A 26,775-nucleotide genomic window follows, 5' to 3' on the forward strand; every position below is an offset into this window, starting at 1 on the left:
CACGCCGCCCCAGGCCATTGGTCAGCGCCCGCGGGGCTCGGTTCGTGATTGGTCGGCGCGGCTGTCACTCATGCGCGCGGCGGCGGCGGGCCGGCGGTGCGCTCGGGAGCGGTTCTGTGCGCGGTTGCTGCTTCACGGCTCGGCCCTGAAACAGCCGGCTGTGGCCCCAGCCCCACTGGGAGCCGGCTGTGGCCTCGGCCATGCCGGGAGCCATGAGGTGAGGCGTCGCTGTGCGCGCGCTCGCCTCAGAGCAGCCCCGGGCCCGTTCTCGTCCCCTCAGGAGAAGGGAGCCCTCGGCCGTGCTCATGGTGCTGCATGTGCAGGGAAAGCTGAAAGGATGGGAGAGGAGCCTCCTCTGGTCCCGGCGCTGCTCATTTCGGCCCGTTCACGGTCGCGGGTCGCGGGTCCTGGCTGCCCTCCCCGGTGTGGCCGCGGGGCTGTGCGGCGCTGGCTCAGCCGGACACTGACAGCAGCTGGGACGGGACTGGGACAGTGCGAGCTCCGGCCCTTGCTCAGGCCTGTGAGTGTGGCCGGGCCTTTCCACAGCCACGTGTGCACGTGTGAGGCTACAGGGAGCGGCAGCTGGGGCTGAAAGGACCAAACTGCAGAGGGGAAAGGAACTGTGCTTCCTATCTGTGTGCAGACAGGTATTTGTACCAAGAAGTAGCATGCAGGGGCTTCACGTCAGTAGCTGGTCTTCTTTATTGAAAGAGACAAGGAGCCACTGGAGAGGGTCCAGCAGAGGGCAACAAAGATGATGAAGGATCTGGATATTGTGTCTTATGAGGAGAGACTGCAGGAGTTGGCCCTGTTTAGTCTAGACAAAAGTGAGAGGGGATCTCGTTAATGCATATAAATATCTCAGGGGGGGTTGTCAAGAGGGTGATGCTCAGCAACAGGATGAGGAATAATGACCATAAAGTACAACACACGAAGTTTCACCTCAACATTAGGAAGAGGTGAAACTTTACACTGAAGGTGGCAGGGCACTGGAATAGGCTGCTCAAGTGTCTCATGGAGTCTCCCTCTCTGGAGATACGCTGAACCCACCTGGCCGTGTTCCTGTGTCACCTTCCTTGGCTGGAAAGTTGGACTGGATGATCTCCAAAGGTCCCTTCTAACCCCAGCAATTCTGTGATTCTGTGCAAATTGTTTCAACCACAGCCAATTAAAGTCTTCTCTGCCTCCCTTAGAACACTAATGATTGTTAATGTTTTATTCTTTTAGTGTTTCTCTTGTAGCAGTAAACAGGGCCTTGGAGCAGGAAGCTTCCCAAATAAGTACTATAGCTGCCAGACTTTACATAAAGGCAAGTTTTCATGGGGGCTGTTTGTCTCTCTGTTGAGAGTAATGCAGATGGTTAAAAGGAGATCCTTGGGCTCATAGAGCATCCATCCCTTTGTCAGGAGGTAGCAGGTAAGACAATCTGGAGATCTTTGCTGCAGGGTATTCCTTCTGCTGCTTCCCTGGGCTGTATTTGATTTTACAGAGGATGGCAGTGGAGGCCTGACTGTTGCAGGGTTTTCCTGTGCTGCAGGAGCAGGACTGTGGTGCCAGCATCTGCCAGTCTGGGGCCACGTTGGTCCCCCTGTCTCTCCCTGCAGCAGCATTACTAGGGGGCAGCTGCCAGCTGCTCAGGAGCGGCATTTAGTTGTTTGTTTGGTGATTTTTTTGAGAAATTTGAGTAGAGGAGATGGTGGCGTCTCTGAGACAGTGTTGAAAATAAGCCATCAATAGAGGAATGGCAATGAGTACTCAGGGAAAACCCATAGTTGCTCCAGGGACTGTGAGTCAGAAAGGAAAGGGGCCCTCATTTCTCATGGATCACAGCAGGAAAGTGTTGTTGTTGTTGTTCTGTTTGTCTCGAACAGTTCCAAGTGTGATATGCAGCAGCTGTTTTGTAAGGTTTAATTTCCTTTGTCTACTGCAGTCATCTTGTTTGTTTTTATTCCCTCTGTCTGGCTCTGCCTCTTCTCTCCTTTAAGAGACCGACTTCCCTCTAGCAGGGTTTGTCCTTTCTGGTCTTCCCATCTTTCAAGTGTTTGTCTTCCTTCTAGTACACTGTGTGTATGTTCCTCTGCTCTTAGCAGTTCAGTTCTGGCTCTATGCCCCCTTTTTTGCCCTCTGGGTATGGTGACAGTGTGAAAGACCCTTGATCCATGAAGTCCAGGTCTTCTGTGAGCATCCCTGCCAACCTCCAACTTGTGGTTTATGAACAGAGAGAGGAATAAAGGAAATAATCTAGGAGAGACTGACACTCTTCCTACAGGGAAACCAGGGTGACCGACCTGTGGAGTGGACAGCCAAGGGCTGGAACTGAAGGTTGGTGTGTCAGTGGCTTTCTGGGACCAAGGACGAGCAGGAGAGCTGTGCCTGTGTGTGGGCAGCTCGCTTCTGCCCTGCCATGGGTATAGACTGCCTTCTGACCTCTGGAGATGGGCTGCTCTGGGAAAAAGTGGGTTCTAGTGACTTAGCTGGTTGGTGTCACGAGTCTCTTTTAGAGTTTAGTCCTTTGTTACTGATACGGTGTGAGTAATTGGTTTTGTACTTGTGGGCTTGGATTAGGGCAAGCAGTCTGCATTCTGTCACAGGGGAACCTGTCCGAGGAATTCACGCTCTTCTCTTGCCTTGTTTTCTAGCCTTGAAGAGCTGCAAATGCTGCCCTGTGGAGAACTCACTGACTGTGGTCAGCTGGTGCTTAGCCAGTGACTTGTGGTAGCACCAGGTGAATTTCAGCACTGACAAATCAGTAGGTGTCAACAAGGAACAGTGTGGAAGCCAGAAACTTCGCCACAATGAGATGCCTCACCCATCCACTGCTCAGGAAGTTGTTGAGCTTCCCACCTCAGTGTGTGCCAGGGCAAGGGACTCTGAGTAAAGGTGCTGTCCTCAGTCCAAAGCAATTGTTCCTGAGGCAGAGTTGCAGTGCAGGGCCTGGGCTTGTGACTGCCACTGATATGGTCAAGTATTGGCAGAAGGTGTTCGAGACAAATGGAATCCCCGAAGCACGAGAATCCAGTCAATATATTGTGTCATTTGTCCTGGGAGCAAAAACAGTTAAGTAATAGGAAAAGAATAATGTGTATGCTTCTCACTTTCTCATTTTGGTTGAATCTCTTACCTTTTAATTGTATTTAGAGGAAGCAGAACAACCTATCCTCCCTTAGATGGCAGAGAGGATGAGGGGTAGTTTATTATTGCCAGTAGAACACTCAGGGGTCTCTTAAAAGCTCTCTTTTGCAGACACTGAAGTGTAATGTAAACATCCACACTGACTTGCCTGATGAAGCGATTCTTAATTTTAATTATTATTGTGAACCTCAAAAAGTAGCAGAAGAACAGTTGTAAAGGTTTGTTTCTAAACATGCAGATAGGTTCTTCTGATCGCTCTCCAACTGGTTTCCAGCAGTCCCAGGCAATTGTTTGTCAGCATCCTGTGTCACACTGGAGGATGCCCTCCAGTGGCACAGGTGGGCATGTTTTGAAGTGACTTTGTCTTCAGTTTCAGAGCCTGGATTCCAAAAGCCTCCACACTCCACTTACAGCACTGCAGCAGGAGCAAATCCAGCAGCTGAGCCACAAGCGGCTACAAAGGTAGGAGCATCCTCTTGTACCTGTTCTTTGAAGAGCCTTCCTTCAGCCTAAAAGCAGCCAGGAGAATGGCAGCAGAGGGAAGGCAGCTCACATGTCAAGTAACTGTGCTGTGGTGGTCTTTCATCTCTTATGGTAATTCAAGTGAGAGGCACAACTTGTCCACCTACAAGGCCACTGTCCAGTTGGTCAGGCCCCAGCCTGTGCTGGTGCATGGGGTTATTCTTCCCCAGTTATTATTATTTCATATTACTTCTTGCTGAATTTTATGAGATTCCTGTCAGCCCATTTCTCCAGAAATCTCTCTGAAAATTGCATACCCATCTAGTCTGTTACCTGCTTTTCCCAGTTAATTCTCTCTCAGTGCAGGCATGCCAAGAGTGCTCTGTCCCTTCACCCTTCACCATTAAGATGATATGGGATAGTGATCCCAGGGCACTCCACTAGGACTCAGCCTTCAGCTGAGCCTTGTGCTGCTGAAATAAGCCTTCCAAGCCTGCCAGTTCAGTCAGTTTCCAGTCCACGTCGTTTATCCAGTCTGTACTACATCAGCTTGTATATGAGGATGTTATGGGAGACAGTGTCAGAACCCTAGGGAAAGTCAAGATGTGTTTTTGGTGCACTAGCTGGTCATTGTGTCGTGGGTGACTATCATCTCACTCAGGAGTGATTTCCCCATTGTAAATCCATGCTGACCAGTCCCAATCACCTTCCTGCACTTGGCATGTTTGGACACAGCCTCAAGGACTCTGTTCCATCACTTTCCCTGGTGTCCAGGTGAGGCTGACTGACCTGTAGTTCCCAATTCCAGTGCTTGATAACAAACTGGGCTGTGGGAAGGGAGCTTCCCCTGCACTCCCACATGCACAACGTTCATGCAGTTCTGTCCCTGGGCAGGGGCTGTGGTTAGCAGTGAGCTAAGCGTGGCACAAGAGCGCCTCTGTCACCCAGCGCTGTCCCAAAGAGCTCACGCTCTGTTTGCCTGCCGCAGGATGCCAGTGCAGTACGTGCTTGGAGAGTGGGACTTCCAGGACCTGACCCTGAAGATGAGACCCCCAGTGTTTATTCCACGGCCTGAAACAGAGGTATGAATGTGGGGAATGTGCTGGGGGCGAGCTTGAATGTGAGAGTTACATGACACCATACAGTCAGGGTATTGTTGTGAAGGCATCCTGTATGTTGTGATGCTGCAGTGATGAGGAAATGAGATCTCTTCTTTTAGGACGGGGGCGATTCAAAGCTTGTGATCTCTAACTGATGCTGGTAACCTTTGCCTCCTGCCTCAGAGGGATGGATGTTGCAAGCTGATGTATCCCTTCATTACATAGAAATCAACTGCCATTGGTGGAAGCATGTGGCTTTGCTTTCCTTAGTTCTGCTATAGTAAGGACTCCTGAGAAGTTCAAAACATCTGCTGCTATATCCCAGTGGCTTAGTGCATACAAGAATCTAAACATTGTCCAGAGGTTGCCAGCAGAGGTAGCCTAGCTTTCATTTTCAGCACATGGGCCATCCTGGCAAGGAAACTTTGTTTACTAGTCCTCAATAGGGCTTAGGATTTTCGAGGTGATTTTCTTGTTTATTTTTATTTTGGATTGGTTTGGGGTTTTTTACCTTCTGAGAATTTGTTTTCTTTTGGAGCCTGTGTTAACTTCGGGAGATGAAGTGGTCTTTTTACCTTGTCCATTTATGAGTTGCAGAAGCTTAAACCTGTTTCAGTCTAGTAGTTGTTTCTTTAACTGTTTGCCTGTTGTAATGTGAAAAAGTTAAACAAAAATTTAAGGACAAAGACAACCTGCGCTTCTGTTTTACCCTTGGAGGAAAAGGGTGCTACTAAAATCCGTGAGGGGGTTCCAGAGCATTTAGTGGGAATCAGCACAGCTACAACATAGACATCCTCTCAAGTCACAGAGAGGAAGCATATTTAGAACCAGAGTCTTGGTTTGGTGTGGGGCATCAGCAGCACCTCATTGAGAATCTGCTGAGCCCTAAATCATAGTGCTGACACTTGTGTCCAGAGAAGTTGAGAGCTCTCTGCCTGGTCTGGGTTTATCACTCTGTGGTGATTGAGTTTGGAGATGGAGCTCCAAGGAATAATTTTTCCAGTTGGAGCCAGCAATGGTAGGCTTTGCTATTGTCAACAATATTTCTGCTCTGGATGATTCAAGAGAGTATTTCCAACCTTCAAATCTCAATTAGTTCGTGGATGCAATGGGAGCATTGAAATCAGGGAGAACCTGTGTGTTCTGCAGGTCAAAATATCTGCTGGTGAGGCTTCCTCTGGAGCTGTGCTCTGGTTGTCCTAATGCAGTGCCAGGCTCAAAACAAAGACCTATTGTGTGGAGTGGAAGCTGGGCTGGCCAGTGTTTGAGAATGTTGTTAATTGAGCCCACATGCCTGATTTTGGTAAAAGCATCTCTGCTGGCCCAAACTGGAGTGCAGTGCTGTTTGAAACTACTTAGCATACCCTGGTGCAAAAACGGAGTGTAAACAGGTTAACCCAAACCTCGTCTCTGGCAAAACTTTGTTTTATTATCTAATTTGCTATGAAGGCACAAGTACATTTATCACAGAAGACCAGAAGTTTATGATAATGATTCAGGAGTGGAGCTCTGTGGGCAATGGGGAGTTTGCCTTTGATGTGCTGGGGAGATTCCTGTGACAGGAGAGCCATGGGGACAAAATCCAGCTATTCAGCAGCACTTGGCAGGACATGACTGTAGACTGTGCTGCTTCCAGGAGCTGTGTCCTGTGTGTAACCTGTGCACAGAGTGGTGTCCACATCCTTTCCTTCTGCTGGAAGGAAAGGTTGGTAATATCTGACTTTGTGTGATGTGTTTGGGTTGGACTTTGTCTGTGCTTTGTTTCATCAGAGAAATTTTTTGCAGCCTTCACTGGACTTGAAAACTGCAGTGGAAATACCTGCTTTCAGAAATGTTCAAGTTCATTGCATCTTTTGCCTTCCTTTTGTTTAGAATTTGTCTGCAGTGTTCTTAAAACCAGTAGTGCTGAAACTTCTCACCAGGTAATTTCTGTAAATAATAATTGTTCTTTAGGAAGCAGTTCATCCCAGGTTCAAGTTTATCTGTGACTGCACACATAAACCACGTGTCTTGTTTTTGGCTGAGAAAATGTGACTCCCTAAACTGACTCATTAGTGCAGATGCACAGGCAGCTTCAAAATTTTCTTCCTGATTTTCTGTAAGTAGCTTCTACAGGTGCTCCTGTGTGTTGATTGGAGTGTGAGGAGAAGGGGAGCCATGTTTATGACGCACATGTTGTTCTCTGGTTGCAGCAGAAAGGTTGTGACTCTTGCTCCCAGCGCTTTGGGTAATGGCATGAAATTAAACACAGCATGACCCAAACCATGAGCATTGTTTCAGGCCTGGGGACAGAGACACATGCAGAGAGAGGAGCTTCCTTGTCTGCTTAATTCTGTCTTGTGTGAAATTTGCCCCCATGTCCTCTATTTAGTTCTGTCTGGTAGCTGAGCCCTCTCCTGTTCTCTCCCTCTGGGAATATTTTTGCAGCACATGTGGCTTTGTTCTTCTGTTCCATGGGAATCCAGCTGGGGAGGGGACAGGCAGCCAAAAGCAGGGAAAGAGCAGCTCCTGTTCAAGCTCTGGCCTGCTGGGAGGAAAGCTTTGTTGCTGCGAGTGCTGAGTGGGTTTGTGAAGGCCTTTGGAGCTCAGCATCCTCCCAGCTTGCCTCCTGTGGCACCAGAGCCAGGCTTCTGCACTGGGGAATGTTTGGACCAAAGTTATGGGGTGTGCACAATGAATTATCTTTGTTAAATGATTGTTGTGATGTCAAGGCATTCCTGTCTCAATACTGCTCGTTCACTATTAATGGAGAAGAAAGATCTTTTCCCAAAGCAAATACTTTTTTGAACTTGCAAAGTTTTAGAAGGCCCTGCTTTGGGAGAGCTAGGACGAAGAGGAGGAGAATTCTGGCAGCCATGGATATGTCATTCCTTTTTTTGTCCGGGTGACTGCGGGCTCTCTGATCTCACCATGGCTTCCTTGGGGACTGTTTTGGCTTGGGCTGTGCGATACCCGCCTGGTACCCGCAGAGGGCGCTCCAGGCTCACCGAGCTCCTGCCTTTCCATTTCCTATCCCTTAGTCCAGGATTTCTCAGAAGGCTTAATTGTTCAGTGGAAGCAAAAATGGCCATCTTTGTGCTTCCTATAGCAAAAATGACAAGAGAAAAGGTGGGTGTGGAAGGGTCCCTTCTTCTCTTGACAGTCAGCAGTTAAGAACTACTCTTAGCCACAGCTGGATTTGGGGCCATCCTGCTTCATAATTGCAAATGGATCTGACCCCCACTGATTTGTTTAATCCTCTTTGGAGTCTGTCTGTGTCTAACCTCCCTGGCATCATGTGACAGCAAATCTCGTAATGTAGGTGGTTAAAGTGTATTCTTTGCTTCCCGTGCTGCCTGCTCATTTAAGCATAGAGGAAAACCTTTCATTTTTACTGTATAATACTTGAATCATTCACTGCAGCATTTGTAATTTTTAGTTATGTCTCTGTCTATTCTTTTTCCACCTGTGACTTTTAAGCTTTTTTTGCTTGTCTCCCAAAATAAGTTGTTTCTTTCCCATGATAGCATGCTTGAAACATGAAGTCAATGCTGTTTACTTGCACCTGCCTGTGGAATGGCATTCATTGTGTGGGGTGTTCTGTGAAAGCACTTGAGTCAAATATTGGCTCACAGAAACCTTTCATGAAGTTTAATTTCTAGATAAACATAATCATTGGCCTTTCAAGAAGGTCCAGCAAACAGAGAAGGGAGAATTTTCCCTTTGTGATCTGTGTATGCAAATAAACAGATTGCAGGGTGGGCTCTTTCTCTCTCCAGTGTTTTATGTCAAAGCAGTGACATATCTTCTGTTCCAATCAGTGCTGAAAGGAATCCTTTGATGCAGAAATGTCCTTTCATTTCCCTAATTTCTTCACCACAGATGGATACTTCTTGGAAAGGTCTAAAGGTCATACTGTCTAGAGAATACAGCCATTAATCAGGAGTCAGAGGATTGGCTTTTTTCATAGTTTTGCCTCTGAGCAGTTGTCTCTTCAAGGGAAGGCTGCTTCCCATTTCTGTGTAAAGGGCTTGCCAGTTTGAGAAATGAGAAGGTTAGTAGTGCCCATGGCTTAAGGTCCTTTCTTGAAATATGTGTAGACTTGTATAAGGCGTATTAAACATAAATGCAGTAGAGCATTATTTAATAAATCAAAAATTATCTGCTCTCTGTCAAAATAGAGCTGTAAGCAAATGTGCTAAAGGTGGAGCATTGCTGTTGTGGCCTGGCCTCACAGATCAGATTTTGCCCATATGACAGGCAATACTTCATCAGTGTGTTGGAGGAGAGCAGTATTTTCTGCAGGTGGGCTGTGGCACAGAGGCTGGGGAATGGAAGTCACAAGGGAAGCCTGTTGTTGCTGCAGAACAATTGGAATTGCCCTTTGAGCTAGACACAAGTGTTTTAATAGGATCATATAGAGAGAAACAAATAGAGCAGCCTGTGCCTTGTGGCTGAGGCACTTGTGCTGCCAGAAGGGCTTGGAGAAAGATTTGGGATCTCCAGTATCTTAGGGATATTGGCTGACCAGGAGCACCCACTTTTTGCTGCCCAGTGGACTGATGGGATCCTTGCATGTGGGACAGGGGAGTGCCATGTGCATGTAGCAGCGTTAAATAATGAATATTGCAGTAGAGGAAAAGCTGCAGAACTATTATGTCCAGTTATGTTACTGACTACTTGAGGGAGAAGTGGAAAATTGGATTTGGAGAAAAAACAGTACGTGGGTTAATAGGTTGAAAAAGTCTGCCGTGTTGTTGAAGACTATCTAGCTCATCAAAGACAAGCTTAGGGGTAAATTATCTGGCATAGACAGCAGAAATTTGAAAACTGAAGTCCCTCTGGTTTCACAGACAAGTGTATAATAATCACTATAAATGCAGAAGAAAAGGTGCCTATCTCAGCAGAGAGTGTAATTAAATGCTGAAACAGCGTAGCAAGAGTCTGTTGCTGGCCACTTGAAAATCAGGACAGAATGTTTTCCCCGGACAGATTTATTCTTGTTCAGAAAGAAATGATGGAAGAAACAGGGTTGTTCCTGGATGACTGGCCAAGATGAACTGTGGTGGTAGTTTCTGCTGGCTTCCTATGCAAGAAAACAAGACTCTGCTAGTGCAGAGAATTACTTCCAAGTTGATTTTCAGGACAGACTGAAAAATGGAAATTTAAAGCTAAAATTTGTGCTGAAGGCAGGGAAAGCAGCAGCTGTTCTTTTAAGTCACGTACAAACCTGACCTCCAGGTTAACTTATATAGACTTTTCTAATGTAAGAAATACAAGATTTTTCAGTTGTTAATGCCTGTGTTTTTTGGGGGGATTTAATCTCCCTGTTGTGATTGACAGAGCCTCCTGTTTCCATCCATTTCTGCTGACTCCTGTAGCTCATCAGCAGTGAAAGCAGGATGTAGGACTAGAACTGGAGAAAAACAAGCTCTAAAATGGCTGTGACAGATGGAACTCAAGGAGATTCCCACATGAAGGGGGAAAAAATCCATTTCCTCTGTCAAACTCTTTTCAAACATCCAAATAACTAGAGCTAGGGATTAGCAAACTAGACTAGTGCGTCTGTCCAGATGCTGTGTCTGGCAATGGTCAATGCCTGTATCTGCAGAGAAAGAAAATACCTTTCTTCTGGAGAGGTGTGCCTGGCTAGAGCTCTGTGCTGGACACCTGAGGTATGGCCAGTGTACAGCGACTTGGATCCACTCCTGCCCCTCAGACATGGCTAAATTTAGATGGAGCAGCTGTGGTCATTTCTCTTGGGCATGAGCACATACAGGTTGCTGCCTGTTGGTAAAGTCATTTCGGGGTGCTGTCACAGCCTCTGCTCCAACAGATGAAGCAGCACGTGGCCTGTGCCCTGACATGAGGAGCTGCTGCTGTGTCACCAAAGCCAAACCCCTTCCTCAGTGTTAGCTATGCTTGAACATGCTTGTGTGTCATTGCTAATGCCACCTTTTCTTTCAGGATCAGTGGCTCTTCTGGAGTTACTCATGTGATCAATTCCCATACATTTACCGTGAGAGTTCCATGGGTTTGATCCCCACATGGGCCATTTGTTTAAGAGTTGGACTCAATGATCCGTGTGGGTCCTTTCCAGCTCAGAATATTCTGTGATTTTTCTCTTTCCTACGATGGTGCCAGGCAGAAGAGCCCAGGACAAAACCCCTGCCTGCCCATGAACCAGCTTTTTGGAAGTGGGATATGTGGCAGGGGTCTTCTAGGGCCATTGCCATAGAGTTGGGTTTGCAGCTTGCCTTCCTGGTGTTTGTCATGTGCTGATTGGCAGCCAAGTGGGCAAACAGGACGGGAGAGGTGACTGGGTTAATATCAGATCAGGTTCTATGAAAAGTCCTGGATTCTGAGAACAGAAGTTTTTGGAAAGCACACAAATAAGTGAAACATTCCCAAGAAGTGTGTGAGAGCAGAGAGAAGGTTACCAGGGTTTTCCTGGGTTTTTATGCTTTCCTTCTGCAGTTGACTGACCTGGGAATTTAAAGTCTCCTGCCCCCCGGCTCTTGCTCCTGGAACCTTGTCTTCCCTGCTTTCCCCTGGGGTGTGGAAAAAGGGTGCTTGTAGGGAATGCACTCGGAGTTTGTGACTTCCACCCTTACCTTTCCCATTCCTCACTTTCTCTTGTCCTTTTTGATGGCAGGAACATATGATGGGTCATTCCCGGGTGCTGGGCTGTCACAGAGGATGCCCTTAGCTCTGTCCCTGTGCTCAGCTGTGCAGACACCTTTGAGCCCAGGGATCTCTGCTGCCTCCTCCCGACTGTCTCGGGGCTGGAACCCAGCTGAGCTGTGCTGGTTCTGCCTGGGCTGCAGCTGTGCAGCCTCTGTGGTTTGGGTGCTGGCAGCCCCTGGCCTCGCATTGCTGTGTGCAGCTGCAGTTCCAAGAAATGCAGTGAACCAGAGCCCTGGCCGCAGGGCAGAGGTGACACCAAGAGCATGTAAGAACAGAGAGGGTGCTGGGGGGCCTTGGGCAACCACACTTGTGGGTGGGAGGATGAGGCAGAGGCTCAGGGGAAGCTGGAGATGTTCGCAAAGTTTTGCATTGATTGCACTCAGAGAAGATGGGGGGAGGGGGTGGAACCCAAATAAATGACAGTGTGAACTTAGGGTGAGTCTGGCAGTGAAGCAAGATTTCCTGGAATCACAAGGTGAGAACAGCCTGTGAGTGGTTTGGCTGAGAGACAAAAGCTTGAGAGCCTCTTGAGTGCTGGAAGTTAGATAGCATGAGAAGCAAATATTTGTGTCCCCTGTACATGTAAGCACAAGGTAATCACAGAATGACAGAACAGCTGGGGTTGGAAGGGACATCTGCAGATCATCCAGTCCAACCCTCAAGCTAAGGCAGGGTAACCTGGAGCAGGTGACACAGGAATGTGTCCAGGTAGGGTTGGAATATCTCCAGGGGGGACACTTCATGCCCTCCCTGAGCAGCTGTTCCAGTGCTTTGTCGCCATCAATGTAAAGAAGTTTTTCCTCACGTTGAGGTGAAACTTCTACATAAGATTTGCTTCAAGGAGAAGCAGGGGCTACTGAATGCACTTTTCCATGTGACTTCTGCCTCTTCCTCCTCCTTGTTAGAACATCTCTGCTAACCTGTCTATGGAATGAAATGTGCAGTCTGTCCCTGTATGCAGCTGTCAACAGCTCCCTCGTGGGGCTGCCCAAACCGTGTGGGGGACCTTCCTTCCCTTCCACTTTGCTGCCATTGCTAGCAAAAGTGGGCAGAGAATTTTAGATTCTTTCTGGTTCTGTTTGCCATTCAGTCCCTTCACTCCTTCCAAAACTTTTGCTGCAAGAAGAAGCTTCTTGCTCAGCGTAGAGGAGAAAAATTCTTCCAAATGGTCTACTTGCCCATTCTAACACAATTATCACATTGATACCAGTGTGTACACCAGGCTCCAGGATGAAAGTAGTTCTGCCAGTACCTGTAGCACTGATTCACAGAATTTTTTTTGTTGTAGAATGGGTTGTAACTGACAATAATGACTTATACTGTAAGCACTAATTTGAATGTTAATAACTCCACAATTGAGAGTTCATTCTACCCAGTGATTGGCATGCTGTGGGCAAATACGGAACTGGGTCACAAAGTGCTTTCTTTTATTTCCCAGTGGAGTTTTTGTTATTTCATATCTCAGCCTTCAAAGCTGGTGATCAAACTGATGGTTAAAATGACTTTTGGCAAAGTTGGCATTCTATTAGCAGGAGTTTTTGCTTTGAACCTGTTCAGTCCGAGAAGACATGGGGTATCCTACCCAGCTTTTGGCCAGTTGCTGTTGTCCCAGTCTTAGTTTCTCTGTGCCAGTCCCAGGCACCTCTTTTTAGCACCATTTGCCTCTGTTGCTTTTCCCCAGCTATGGTTCCAGTTGGATTCTTTTGCAGAGGTTGGGGATATCTGGCTTTCAGGATACTTTGTAGTCTTTGTATGAACACTCTAATACTCAGCCAGAAATACTTCATCTCCCAAGATGAGATTTGAAAGGGGCTCTGCTGTGTTCTGCAAAGTGCTGTAATTTATCAATTTCCAGTGGTGATATTTTGGAGGTGATGGTGTGATTGGAGAAGCAGAGATTTTGGCTGGATCATTTGCTAGAAGATGAAAAATACTGAGCAAAATCTCACTAATATGGTTGCAAAACAATTTTTGATAATTTAACCGTTCCTGAAACCTAATGGGAGTGGGATGACTGGACATACTCTGTGTCACGGTTGCTGGATTTTCCTGATTGTTTGCCAGTTCAAATACATCATCTTCTTTGCTTGTGAAGCAGGTTGAAAACAATTATTCAACCTTTTATTGTAGTGAGGTACTAATGTCTGGAAAATGATGCCATTCCTTTAGGTTGTCCCATTATTTTTTATGTCTTTTACTTTTGTACTGTTATAGTAAATGTGTATTATGAGAAAACCAGCCTTTGCCTCAGTAAGAATTGTAATGAAATAATATAGACAATGAGGTAGGGCAGTCAGAAAGCAGGATAAAAGCCTAAGGAATATCAACATCCCATTTTATTTATATTTTATGTGGTAAAACCTGAAATCAGTCATGTTCAAATAGGGGCTTTGGCAAGCACACTAAAATGCTTTCACTGTGGAATGTATAAAGTAGGCATTCCATTAAAACCCATCAAGCTTGAAATTAGTAATGATAAACCTTAAGGAAGTTAATAAATGGTTAGAATAGTTCTAGTGTATGGAAGTCGCATTTGGACATTTGTAATCAGTAACTTGTGCTACTCTGGGAACAGATGGTTCTGAGTTACTGTGGGGATTTCCAGGAAATGTTTGTAAGTGTCCAGAAATGGCTGGTATTTAAAGAAGTGATTTAATAGCCAAGCAGAATTTTTTGTGTGCCTTTTCTGTGGTCTTGGAATCCTCAGCACCTCACCTGCTTGGCCAGAGCAGCTGTGGCTGCGTTCTCTGGCTGCCTGCAGTGCCCGAGTGTTCTCAGGCTGATTCGTCTGGAGCTGTTTGAATGGCCCAGGCCACTTTCCACAGAAGTGGGTGGATCAGGTGTTTCTTTTTCCCTTTTGCTGTCTGAGTCCTATAATAGTTTCCTCCAGTTTGGGAGCCTGTGAGAGTGTTTTCATCCATAATTGTCTAGGAAAGGAATCCCAGAGCAGCCGTGAGGAATCTGTGATTTTGGAGACTGTTAACTAAACTCCCATATGAGGGTAATGCCAGTAATGGCACAGTGACCAGGACAGGGCATTTGTGATGTGGCTGCCCATCCCTGACTGAGTATATTTAGATATCAGTCCCCAAACTTGCCTGCTCTAGGGATGGTTCATCAAAGCTCATCTACCTGAACACTTCATTTTTGTACCTGTCCGCATTTCCCTTCCCACTTACTGCACATGTGGAGTGGCCTGCTATGAAGGATGGCCAGCAGCTATGAATCTCTTCAGAAATACTGCAGCTTTGCACTAGGCATCTCTTAACCTGCACCCCAGTTAGGGTGAGAGATCCAAGGAAAGGCTTCTGCCCTTATGCACAAGCCTGTCTAATTCAGGCTCCTTAAAAAGCCATTGTAAAGTAAAACAGAAGCTGACCTGCCTGCCAGGACTTGTTCCTTTTAAATATTCCAGCTTATGCCAGTTATTTTTTGTAAATTTTGTTAAAACTTTCTGGATTTACAGGAGAGATCCAAGAGCAGCCCTCTCAAGTGGAGAACCCTAGCCATGTTGGGAACATCTAGGGCAGGAAGGCCTGTGTGTGCTGTTGTGCCCTGAAAGCACAAAGATGGGAGGGAGCTGAGAGCACCTGCTTGAGCTGCTGATGCTCTCAAGGTGTTCATAAGATTTATTTCTATCTTACAGTTTTCTCCAGGGACTAACAAAGGAAGTTCATGCTGCAGTCAGAGGGAGGCACATGTGTGCTTGCTCTTCCATCTCATTTTTACAAACCTTAGAAATCTTTGAGACCTCTCCTGCTGTGTTGGATTTTATATAGAATGGCAAAGGAATTTAAAAAAGAGTGACATGAGGGAGGAGGCAGATATGGCAGAACTGCATACAGATCCAGGAGCATGACTGAAAATCTTTTCCACGTGACTTTATAGCAACAGTATGTAGTAGGAGTCCACAATCTGAAATCTGGGACCTGCTTATTTGGATCATTTAGTAACTCATCTGCAGGTTGGGTTACTGGTTTAGATGCTATTAGGAACTGTGCAACTGCCTCCTGATCACCTACTATATTGAGATTGTGTAGAAATCTTGAGTTTTGAAGCTTACAAATTCTAAAAGCCAAAATTTTGGTGTAAATGGTGTTGCAGAAGATAATGTGCTCCAGCTGTCTGGTTATTGTTTTTCCCAACAGTGCTAAAAGATTTCAGAGGATCTGTGGGAGATTGTATCCTGAGGATTTGGTTACTAATCAAAGCATCCTGTGGGGCAGATGGAGCTGAAGTGACTTCTGGCATGTCAGTTCCATTACTACCATCTGTGTTTTTAAAATTAGCAGCAAAAATACATTTCATTTGGTACAGAGTCAAGAAATTTAATCTTCAGTCCTCAGATCACAAAGGTATGAGTCAAAACAGCTCCCTTAGTAATTGTGTTTGTTTGTTTTCTTAGGATCTTGTCTCTTTAGTTGTGGAGGAAGAATTTCAGAAATGTGAGAATTCAGCCCTCGGTTTCCCGGTTCCCGTTCCTCATCCTGTGATCCTGGAAATTGGTTGTGGCTCTGGAGCAATTGCTCTGAGTCTGCTCTGTAAACTGCCACAGGTGAGCTCCCTTCAGTACTCCTGCTGCAATAGATGCCTGTGTTAGAGGACAGTCCCACTCTGCTCACCTTCACTGAGATATCACAAACTTCTCTGATGGAACTTTGGCAGCTCAGGTCTCTGATGGGCTCTCTAAGTTCCTAATAGGTAGAGGAGGGATATTTGGGAATTTCTCCCCCTCCTCATCTGTCTACAGGAATAGCAGAGAATGGAAGTAGTGAATGTGCTCATTCTTGAGCTGCTGCAGCTCACTAATAATCACCTTACCTTGAAGCACCGGTGGGTGTTGGTTTAAGATAGTAACCTGGGCTGAGGACAGGAGGGACTGAGGCAACTCTATTAGTGGAATTTATGGGGTGGTCATCTCTAAAATCCACCTTGCTGTGAACCAAAAGTGTTGTCTCTAGGAAACTGAACACTAAATGATACAGGAAAGGGATTACCATAGCAGTATCTGTACTTGGGATCAATAAGACAAGGAAATCTCACTGCCACAACTGACAAACCATGTTTTTGTAGTCTTTTGATCCCTAGTAACAACCCACAGCTTCTGAACAAAGTCAAAAGAGTAGGAAGGAGACTGAGAGCTGAGTGAGCAAAGCCCTTCTTGCCCCTGATTCTTGTGGCATGTAACATGTTTATGGAGATACTCTTGGTCAAGAAAATGAGTAATGAGTCTAAGATCTCATTGCATGTGGTCAAGGGAAGAGTATTCCACTCTCCTCAGAACTGCAGACCAGCCAGTTCCTTCTCAGGAATGAGAATTTCTGTGGCAGCCCCTCCTCTTGTAGAAATATAAGCCCTGCTGTGTAAGAATTAGAGGTTGATGCCTCTAATGGAAAGGATGTTTCTCTTCCCAGTGTCCTGAGAAGGTTAATATTTGAGCTTCATGACTTCAGAGTATATGCTCTGATTTCCTGAGCTAGGAGAAGAGCTTTATGCGTTTTTCCTTGCTTGTTAGTTTAAAGAGCTGTGTCAGTCTGTCTCTGTAACTCATAACAGTCCTTTCCCAGCCCAAACTGCTGTGCCCAGGGAAGTAAGGAGCCTTGACTGATTAGAATTAGTGATAGCCACACTGACAGCTAAGTGGAATTACACTCTGGATAATCTCTTTAGTGTCTGAGGCAGAATTTGGCACAAATGTACTGAGAAAACAGCAGCAACTTTTCGTTTATGGTCTCAGCTGTGTCCTTCACCTTAAGGGTGAGCTTCATGTATGTAGGTGCTGGCCTGGCACCATGAAATGAATCCCCTTAGGAATGATGGCAAATCACACCATCATCTCTAAATGCAAAGCAGTTCCTTCAAGCATGTGTCCTCTGTGTAAATCCTTACCAGCATGTGTGCTTAAAAAACATTGAGCAAAGCAAAGCCAAGTTAGGCCTTTGCCTGTGGTTTTCCCAAGGTGGAATTGAAGGTCAAGCAAATGTCTCTTTGTGGAGCCCTGTCTCTTACCATTGTGCTGGAGAGCTCTCAAATACTTGACACACAGTCAAGTACATGCAGTCAACACAGGCAGTGAATCTGGTGTAAGGACTGCAGTGGAGTAACTGGGTAAAAGGTGTCTGCATAACAGATGGAAAATGCCAGAATCTGTGTCCAAGTGGTTGTGCTCGTGTCAGGAGGGATCCTGTCTGTGCTAGGGAGGATAAATCCGACAATGTGACCTTCCTGCAGCCTGTGCTTAGCCCAGACTAGCCAGTGTTGGGTCTCACCCAGCCAGGAGCAGGGAGGGATCAGGTGAGGTGAGTCACCGTGGCTCTGTTGTTGTCTGTTCTGGTGGGCTGCTGGCTGTGCTGCAGAGAGCCTTCAGTCACCTTAGTGCCTTGCACACATCACTCGTGATCCCAGCTATGCCCTGCATGCATTCCTCAGGAGCTGTTCCTGTCAGGAGCCAAGAGTGAGCAGTCTCTTGTCAGTTCTGATCTTGCATGTTTGGCAGAGCATGTCTGCTTAGGAATCTTGATGTTACAACACCTGCTTAGTGGGGTTTGTTGTTGTTTTCTGTTCCAGAGCAGAGCCATAGCCATGGATAAAGAGGAGGCTGCTGTGGATCTCACCAGGGAGAATGCACATAGGTACAAGACCACATATTACTCATTTTTTTTGTAAATTGTTCCTTGAGAAAAACCAAGAGTCCTCAATACTTGTACATGTGGTTCATGTTTATCACCACTGGAAACCAGAAAATGTTTAATTGTTGAGCTTCTTAAGTGTGTAACAGTTCAGAAAAGAAGCAGCTTATGTTTACCAGAGTGGATTTCTTTGGCCTGTGAATGTGCTTTGCAAAGACAGCAGCCTAAATAAAGCAGTGGTTCTCACATGCTGTTTCTCAAGGGTTTTCAAAGTGTTTTTTGGTAACTACTCTTACCCTTACCTGTGAACTCGGGAAGCTCAGGACTGAAGTAGGAATGTCTGTGTCACTTAGGAGGTTAAGGACAAGTGTATTCTGAGCCCTTCTCTCTGGCTCCCTCAATCATTATTGTTGGGCTTGTTTCTGTCCTTGCTCCTCCAGAAATGCTTGCACAGTCAGGTAGCACTTTTCCTCTGATGTGCTGTGTGCTATCCCTCAGCATCCTCCCTGCAGTCTTGGTTTGGTGGGAATGGTGCTGCTGGATCCTGTGCAATTCCTCCTGTGCTGTGGCAGGGTGGATGTTCAGAGTTGCTGGCTCAATCACCTTGTGCTGAAGTCAGAGACTTGTCTGTCTGGTTTCTCAGCTGGTTCTTCTGTCCAGTTGTTCTGGACTGTCACTACCACAGGGAAGCCCAGAGCTGGAATCCCAGTATGCTTCTGAGTCTCTGTAGGCTTTGTCAAATGAGGTCCAGATTGCATTCATGTCCTCAGTAACTGCTGAGCCCTGGGCATTAATTAGAGCCATCTCAGAAAGAATTCCTGTTGCTATTTCTCATGGAGTCACAGTACAGCTGTGAGTCTCAAGAGGTACTCATTAACTGAGATTTCTGTCTACAGACCCACATACCCCTCTTTTTCCAAGCTGCTGCCAGCACTGGGGGGACTGCTTCTGGTGCTGGCTGTACTGGGCTGCATTTCTTCACTTCTTGCAAGTCCCAGCTTGTGTGTGAGTCTGAAGAGCTGATAGGAGCAAGCCCTTCCCAAACTGGTCACCTCACTGTTACCCTTTGCCTCCTAGCCCAGTTACAGGGAATGGGGAGCAGAGGTTTCCTCCTAATGTGTCAGTGTCGAATCAAATTCTGTTGCAATTTTTCATAGATATAATAAAAGCTGGCCAGATCTTTGTCTCCTTGATAAACTATAATTCTGGCCTCTGGGGAAAGTTGTCTTGCTTATTAATATTGCTTGTTGGCTCAAGAGTGGATGAGGGAGTATAAATACCATGTCAGAGAGCTTCATATTTCTCCATGCATGTTTTCATTGCATCTCTGTGATCTTGTCCCTGGCATGGTGCCCTGTAGCTCCTGGGAGAGAAGCCAGCAGGATAAGCTGTGTTACTGCTTGACTGAACCCAGCTTAGATCCTGCCTGCTTTCCAGAGCTCCCTTATCCCAGCTGTGTTCTCTCAATGCTTAGATGAGCCTTACTGGATCAATCCCAATGCCAGATCCATCTGGGCCACATGGCACACAGTGCAGGAATCCCTCCCTTTCCTGGTGCCTGTGTGTCCTGACAGGGCAAGACCACGGGCCCTCAGCAAAGGGAGTAGAACTTGGGTACAAGGCCACTGTGGTGGGAGGAGAGAATATGCTGGGAAGATCTTGGCAGTTAATACACGTGTATCAGATAAGAGGTGCAACATTTAATGATCTGTTTGTAGAATGTACTGTTCATGAACACAAATACACCTCCTAATCTTTCTTCTTTCTCTTGTTGCATTTGGAATTTTACAGGCTGCAACTCCAAGAAAGGATTCACATCATCCACCAAGATGTTTCACACAGTAACTGTTTTCACTGTTATAATCCCCTTTTTCTTTTTCCCTTTTTGTCTTTGATGGGTGGAGGGAGGTATGAGAGACAGCCTAGGGACCGCTCTGGGATGCAGAAGAATGTTGAAGTTAATAGAGAAAAAGATCAGTAAGAAGTGAGACAGTGAAGCTTTTCCCTGCAGAGATTTCCAGGGCAGATGATCAGCAATCAGAAGTCTCTGATTATATCAGAAAGTTAATTGTTCCTGGGTTTAGGTGTCCCAAGGTTGTGTCTGAGCTGGGAGTCCAGGTGCTCTTTACTGTTGCTGGGGAAAGGCAAATACATAAGGAGTGTAATTCATTCCATGCTGGCATGGAGGTATTAGGTAAGCATGTACATGCCTGTCTCTCCATTGATGTTAGAGGGAGCCCGTATGTTTAGCTTGGATTAAATGCCCCACCTTATTCACCTGAAATCAGGTTATTTGAACCAGGAAAGGATGCTTTTCTTCCCCAGAGCCAGCTGAAACCAGTTAAAACTAACATTTGGTGGGGCCTATCCAGTTAGGTCGATAGTGCTTGGCTGTTTGTTAGCAGCTGTGGAGCCAGGAGCTGCAGCTCTGTGGTTCATTAGTACACCTTTCTGACACTTGTTTTTGGCACTCTGCTATCTCTTAGAGCTGAAAGCCCTGTGCCAAGAGGCTGCCTGAGGACAGTGCCACACTCAGGTGGTTCCACGAGGTGTGATTCAGGGCTGGCCTGTGTCAGACAGCAGCAGGAGTGTAGGGAGCTGCTCCTGGTCTGCAGAAGAACAGCCCATTGTTGTTTTTGCTCAGGGGCCCTGGCTCTGCAGCTCATTGGAGGTCCTGGTGTAGCTGTGTAAGAGGAAGGATGTTCATCTGGACAGCCAGTCTGAGCTCCCACTTAGGCCTTTGTGGGCTCTCTGAGTTCTGGTTGTTGCTTTAGATCCAGGTGGACACAGAGCTCTAGGGCATCAAGCCCCTGTGCTTTTTAACATGATTTGTTAAGCAGAGGGGTTTCTTGATAGGAAAAAATGATACTTTATCTGTGCTTTCCTTTGTATCACTCTTGCACTTCTGGGACAGGGATCAAGGCAGGCTATTGCAGAAAGAAATGGGATAAAATTTTATTATCACTAAGCAGAGCCAAACATATTTACATGTACCCAGAAACAATTTCCTGGGGAGAGTCTTGACAGGGAGCTTATAGGGAAGATGCTGGGATTGAGAGCTTCTTGTGAGTCTTCTTCTTTTCTAGGTTCTGCCAAACAGCTGCTGCTCTGGGGCCCCATAGATGTCATAGTCAGTAACCCCCCGTATATTTTCCATGAAGACATGGCTTCCTTGGATGCAGAAATCCTCCGGTAATCAGACAAAGAGATTTTTTCCTCTCTTGTTCCTTGAAGCAAGGTTTTCTGTCTGCTTCCTTGTACTACACACCATTGCACACAAAACATGGAAATGTAATATACACATGCAAAATATAGGTGTGTTTATTTGGGATTTAATAATACAGGCTTGCTTTGATACTGCTTACAGACGTGAAGCAGCAGGAAGTGTTGTAAAGATTTATTAAAATGGAAAAAGCACACGGTTTGAAATTAGCAAATTCCCAATCCAAAACTGATTGTCATGCATGTGAGGAGAAAGTCCTGCCCCCACCTCTGTATGAGATGTGGACCAGAGGAGGTTCTGATGGCTGAACTTTCTGCATCCCAGCTGGCCCTGCTGGGTTAGCCACAGCCTGAGCTGGTGTTTGTCAGGGATCAATCAAGGCCTTGCTGTACAACACTCTCACTCTCTGGCCAGCTTAGAGAGAACAGATGTATGTGCAGGAACTGTGAGATCCCAGCTACAGTTGGCACCTAATTTTCAGAAATACTTCAAGGGATGTTTTCTGCTTGTGCTAAATGTGAGGTTTCTCAGCCCAGTGGTAGCTGCCTTCTCCCTCCCTGTATTTCCCATAAAAAGGGTGAGTGCTGTCACCCGCTCTGGGAGCACTGGAGCTCAGGTGTGTCAGGTGCACCTTTCTTGATGGGGTGATGCAGTCTCAAGGCCCACAGGAATTGCTGTCAAATGTCTTTTTCTTCCCTCACTCCAGCTATGAGGACCTTGATGCCTTGGATGGGGGAGATGATGGCATGAGAGTCATTAAAACAATTCTGGCTTTGGCTCCTTCTCTTCTGAAGGCTTCTGGGTAAGAACTATCTTCTTTTGAATTTCATGTCTTTTACCCATCCACGTCTGTAAATTCTGTATTTCCCTGTATGAAAACAAAGAAGAGGGAAAATAGCTGCCAATTGTCCTCTCATTGCCCCAGTTGATAATAGCAGTTTTTAAAATGTCGTGTGTGTAAGCAAAATTAGCTTGCAATTGGTTAATAAAGTGGTATGAGCCCTTTCCTTGGCTGTTGGTGGTGTTTCCTGGTTATTAGAGGAGTGAGAGTCTTTGAAGGTCAAAGCAGTAACAAAAAGAACATGGAAGAGACTTACCAAGAAAGAGAGTGCAGAAAGCAGGGGAGCTTTACAAGGTGACTAACTCATGGCAGCAGAAGCAATGGAGAACTCTGAGATTGGATGTAAATCTCCACTTCTCTCCCACCCTTTCATTAGGGGAAACTTTTTTTTTTTGTACCAGTATACAATGCTGAATATCCCTGGAGAAAGATCAGTCAGGGATAGTTTCTTAAATGTTAAATTTCTCCATGATTAATATTCAAGACTGATTGTTCCTATTCTCTGTCATGTGGGATCCATTTTGAAGATCAACGTGCTGATACCCAAAAGTCTGAGTGTACTGTTCATGTGCCAGGGTATTCACACATCCTGTTGAATATTCCTAACATTTGGCCACCATAAGAGAGGTCGTTGAAATTCTGCTGTTTTGAGAAGAAGAATGGGAATATTGAGAGGCATAGTGCATGCAGAATTCATTTCTCATGTTTTGCATGACCACAAGAGCAGAAGATGCTCCTCAGAATTTCCCAGCATTAGAGACTGGTCCTGTGGGGTTGCTTGTTAAGATTATTTCTTTTCCTTCTCTTTTTGCTTGTTTAATAACGTGGAGCCCCATTGAGGAGTGGAAGTTTTTTAAGGTCAGAAATGAGATCCACACCCAGCTTGTAGTGAGCCGGGTGAATTTGTAAGGAGTATTCAGTGTGGGATGTTTTAAGAGTTCTCAGGAGAGCATTTTACAGGGTTTGGCCTGTGTCCTTTGCTTGTTACATGTCTCTTGCTGTGCCCCAGGCTATAACCAGCTCCATCACTCCTCGTGCCTGGGAGCTGGGGTGGTTCTGCTTTGTCACAGGAGGGGACATGGGAAATGAGCCAGTGTCATAAAGCCTGGCAGACATGGAAGTAGCCTGCAGTGTCCAGGCCTGGTCCTGGTGCCCTAACTGAGGTTATTTGATCAGTTCTGTGTAGGCCTCAATGCTGGTGTTGTTTTCATAACTGATTTATGGAGACATTTACTGTGGAAGAATGTGTGTTCTGACTTGTGCTTCATTTGTCTCACTGCTTATACACAGAGGGACTTCAGACTGCCAGGCCAGTGCTCAGTGTTCCTGCAGCATAAAAATTGCCTTCTGCCCTCAAATCATTGGGGATTTCAGAAACACACTGCTGGTGGAATCTCTGGGTGAGCTTCAGAAGGGCTCATTACATCTCAATACAAGGCTTTAACTGCTCACACGGAGTACATGGAATTCCCCCCAGGATCAATACTTTCTGCCCTGAAGGAGGCAGCTGGGATCTGTCTTATGTGGACAGCTATGACCTGGTTTAGGGTCGTTGGATTGCATTGTGTTTACTGACCTTTTAATTTCCTGCACTGGCCAGAGTCATACAGAAAGATCTTAATTTTTATCAGTTTAGCAAGCTAAATGTGCATCTCCTCAGTTCTACTCCCAAATGTGTCTCTTCAGGAGTGTATTTCTGGAAGTTGATCCCAGGCATCCAAATATGGTGGAGCACTGGCTACAGGTACACCCAGACTTACAGCTCACCCTCCGTGCCACTCACAAGGACTTTTGTGGCAAGTAAGTCTTTTTTTGCCTTTGCATTTTTGAGGTTTTGTGTTCTTTGTAGAATATGTCCCTGCACCTTTATGTATTGAGTGAACCCAGAGCAGATTCACAGCTGAAGCCAGTCTTTGATAAAACAGGGGTCCCTGGTAGTATCTCAGCCTTCTGATATCCTGAGACAGCCTGGCAAGTGTTTGAGTCAGAGATTCTGACACAGGTAACCATTTTTCTGATGGGGTGACTGGCTCTGCTGGGGTTATTGCCATTGGAAAATTACTGCTTTTATAGGATGGAGGTAGAGGCACATTTGTCCCTAGTGAGACTTAAAGCTCTGGTGTTTCTTCTTCCCACAGGCCTAGGTTTCTGCGCATCCAGAAACAAAGCAGCTGACAACTGTGTCAGACATAACTCTCCTTGCAGGATGCTTTTTGCTCTTGAGCCCAGCTGAACAGCTTGTTGGAAACTCCTTCTACATTGTGAAAGGAATCTCCATTCTCCAGAGTGTTGGACTCTCCATGCAGTGCAGACCCCTCATTTCCTGACACAGACCTCATCCAGAAATGCAGAAATTCAGCTGAGCATGTGGAAGTGTTTCACCTTCCTCAGGGAACTGCATCAAACATTTCAGTCTGCTCTGCTAAAGTGACTCAATCATCTCAGGACTCAAGACAGAAGAGTTCACGGCTCCAGATTAAAAATACAACTTCCCGACGTGCCAAATCACCCATTTGGCCTAGAAAGAATTTAATTATATTTTTTTAAGTTGGCCTTGAGATACATTTATATAGAATGTGACCAGATGGGAGGATAAGCCCAAACCCTGGCTTATACATGGATTTGCAGGTATAACAGGACATAACTGTTGTGCACATTTCAAATGCAGTTGTGTTCCAGGATCCTGATGCTTTAATAGCAAATCACCCTTTGTTTCCCACTCCTGCTGAGTGATTGTCCCTGAAGGATCAATGCACATATTACAGCACCTGAATTTACAGCCCTTGACACTTGGTGGATGCTGCCAGAAACAGTCAAAGCATTGCAATAAACACAGTGCTTCAGAGCAGGGTCCTTAAAAGAATTTCACTGCAACTATTCAGAGATGCTGGCAGGCCTGAATGAACATTTGGCAACCACACATTGCTCTGATACTGATAGAAATGCCTAATTCCACATGAGGCATTTAATTGCAATACTTTACAGAAAAGGCCAGAATCACTGCTCTGGTTTTGCAGATGGAGAAGTTGAAAAACAGGAGGTGAAATGACCTGCACAACATTTGACAAGCTGAGTTTGGAGTAGGACCCAGTCTCGTGACAGGTGTGGGAATAGCTGAGGCTGTCCCTTTGGGAAGGGTGACTCAGACTGGGGCAACCTGAAACAGCACTGAGAGAAGTCCCTGAAGTGGACAGTCAGCATCATGTCAGTGTAAATAATGGCAGGATTCAATTCAAGCTGCTGCTTGCTGCTGCTGCTGCTGCTTCCAGTGGTGCAGGTTCCCTTCTGGACCACAGCTAGCCAGGGAAGGAAGGAAAGCAAGCCAAGGAAAGGGTCTGCTCTGCCAGTCCAGATGGAAGCAGTTGCTGGGCCAATGGAGATGAGCACTCAGGAGGAGTGGGAGTGTCCAGACAGGGCCCTGATGTGTGTGTGCGTGTGCCAGGGAGGAGCTCTCAGCCTCTGCCCAGGCTCACCTGGGGCTGCACAGCCAGAGGCATCACGCAGGACATGCAGCAGCAAAATGAGTCTGTTGGAAGGCTGCAACAGGTTCAGAGGGTGTTACATGAGCACTTAAACATCTGCTCCCTTTCCCCTCTGCCTCTCCCACACTCTCACTCCTCAAATGATTTTTTCCTCCATGCCCTTAACTTCTGAACATCAGCCCTGCTTTCCCACAGACACCTGAGCTCTCTCTGATGAACCAGCACCTGGGTTCCAGCTGGAGCCTTTCTCTGCTCACAGCTCTGTTCACAGACTTCCCATTCACCCATTGTGCATGTCACACTACATTTATCCACCCCAGTAGTTTACTATGTCTTGTATACTCTTTACTTGAATTTGTGAGTCTTCTCAGGCCTGTAGTACCTGCCCTGGTTAAACACAGTAGAGGAAATCTAGGGAAGGAGAGAACAAAAATAGGTCAGTTAAGGTGCACTTGAGCATAGGTTTGGAAATATGATTTCAGTGCAGCTGATTTCTGGCCTCCTAGAGCAATGAGTACAAAGTACAGTCAAAGGGGTGGTATTTCGTGTGGTTGTGGATTTTTTTTTTTAATAGTAATTTAGGGATATTTTTTAAGTTCAGTTTGTCAGACTCTATTTGCAAATTTAAAGAAATGAGTTCTCAGATTTTTTTGGGGTGTTAGCAGTGTTTGTGTATGAAACAGCGTATACACAGCCAGCTTCTGCAGGAGGCCTTAGAAGCTGGGTAGTCCATGGGCTGATGGGAATGTGAAGCAGCATCATGCTGCATTCTGGAGGGGGTGGTGGGCTGCTTCCCTGCAGCAGGCTGGGGTTAGGTGGCCCTGTAAGAGTGCCAGTGTCTGGACTGCAGTCAGTGCAGAAGGCAGTGTGCTTTTTCTTGGAAGCAGCAATCAATCCCCTGTCCGAGCCCTGAGCAGGACAAATCCCCTGCGAGGCAGACTATTGGTCTAATCCAGTAGGACAAGTGTTAAATTTCTATATTTATCACTAAAACGCTTGCATTTCTGTGTGTTTGCATTGCATAGTGGTTATATATCTTGGAAAATCACATGATGCTGCTGAACTTTTCATAAAAGGAGAAATTGCTGTTCCTCCCAGGAGGCTGGATGTTCCTGTTGGACTCGCATCCGAGGGAATGTGCTGGTGCAGTACAGTGTGTTCCTCGATGCTTTACACACGTTGGCCCGGGCTCCTCTTGGTACAGAAGCATGGCAAAGCTCTTTGGAGGTTTTAAGGAGCC

General features: G+C 46.2%; 1 protein-coding gene across 2 annotated transcripts; it reads left to right on the top strand.

The window, feature by feature from the left end:
- The first annotated feature begins 100 nt into the window (after positions 1 to 100).
- Positions 101 to 24,898, top strand: HEMK1 (HemK methyltransferase 1, mitochondrial release factors N(5)-glutamine). 2 transcript variants are annotated; one of them, XM_014869691.2, is made up of 11 exons: positions 101 to 217; positions 2,640 to 3,056; positions 3,503 to 3,594; positions 4,583 to 4,676; positions 15,766 to 15,915; positions 17,928 to 17,992; positions 19,781 to 19,830; positions 21,076 to 21,181; positions 21,919 to 22,014; positions 23,740 to 23,853; positions 24,192 to 24,898. In XM_014869691.2, exons 2-11 carry the CDS (start codon positions 2,796 to 2,798, stop codon positions 24,226 to 24,228), a joined length of 1,065 nt encoding a protein of 354 aa, XP_014725177.2. In that variant the 5' UTR covers positions 101 to 217; positions 2,640 to 2,795; the 3' UTR covers positions 24,229 to 24,898. The 2 variants fall into 2 exon arrangements, with proteins under 2 accessions (XP_014725177.2, XP_088027730.1); XM_088171604.1 differs by lacking the exons at positions 101 to 217; positions 15,766 to 15,915 and having other exon boundaries at positions 2,653 to 3,056.
- The last annotated feature ends 1,877 nt before the right edge of the window (positions 24,899 to 26,775 follow it).

This window comes from Sturnus vulgaris, chromosome 11 (assembly GCF_052056855.1).
Source record: "Sturnus vulgaris isolate bStuVul1 chromosome 11, bStuVul1.hap1, whole genome shotgun sequence".
In the NCBI taxonomy this organism is placed as follows: Eukaryota; Metazoa; Chordata; class Aves; order Passeriformes; family Sturnidae; genus Sturnus; species Sturnus vulgaris.

Coding starts and splice junctions, on each gene's coding strand:
- HEMK1 (XM_014869691.2), top strand. CDS start 2,796: ATGAGATGCCTCACCCATCCACTGCTCAGGAAGTTGTTGAGCTTCCCA. Junction 3,057..3,502: donor TTGTCCTGGGAGCAAAAACA/GTTAAGTAATAG, acceptor CTTTGTCTTCAG/TTTCAGAGCCTGGATTCCAA. Junction 19,831..21,075: donor CCACCAAGATGTTTCACACA/GTAACTGTTTTC, acceptor CTTCTTTTCTAG/GTTCTGCCAAACAGCTGCTG.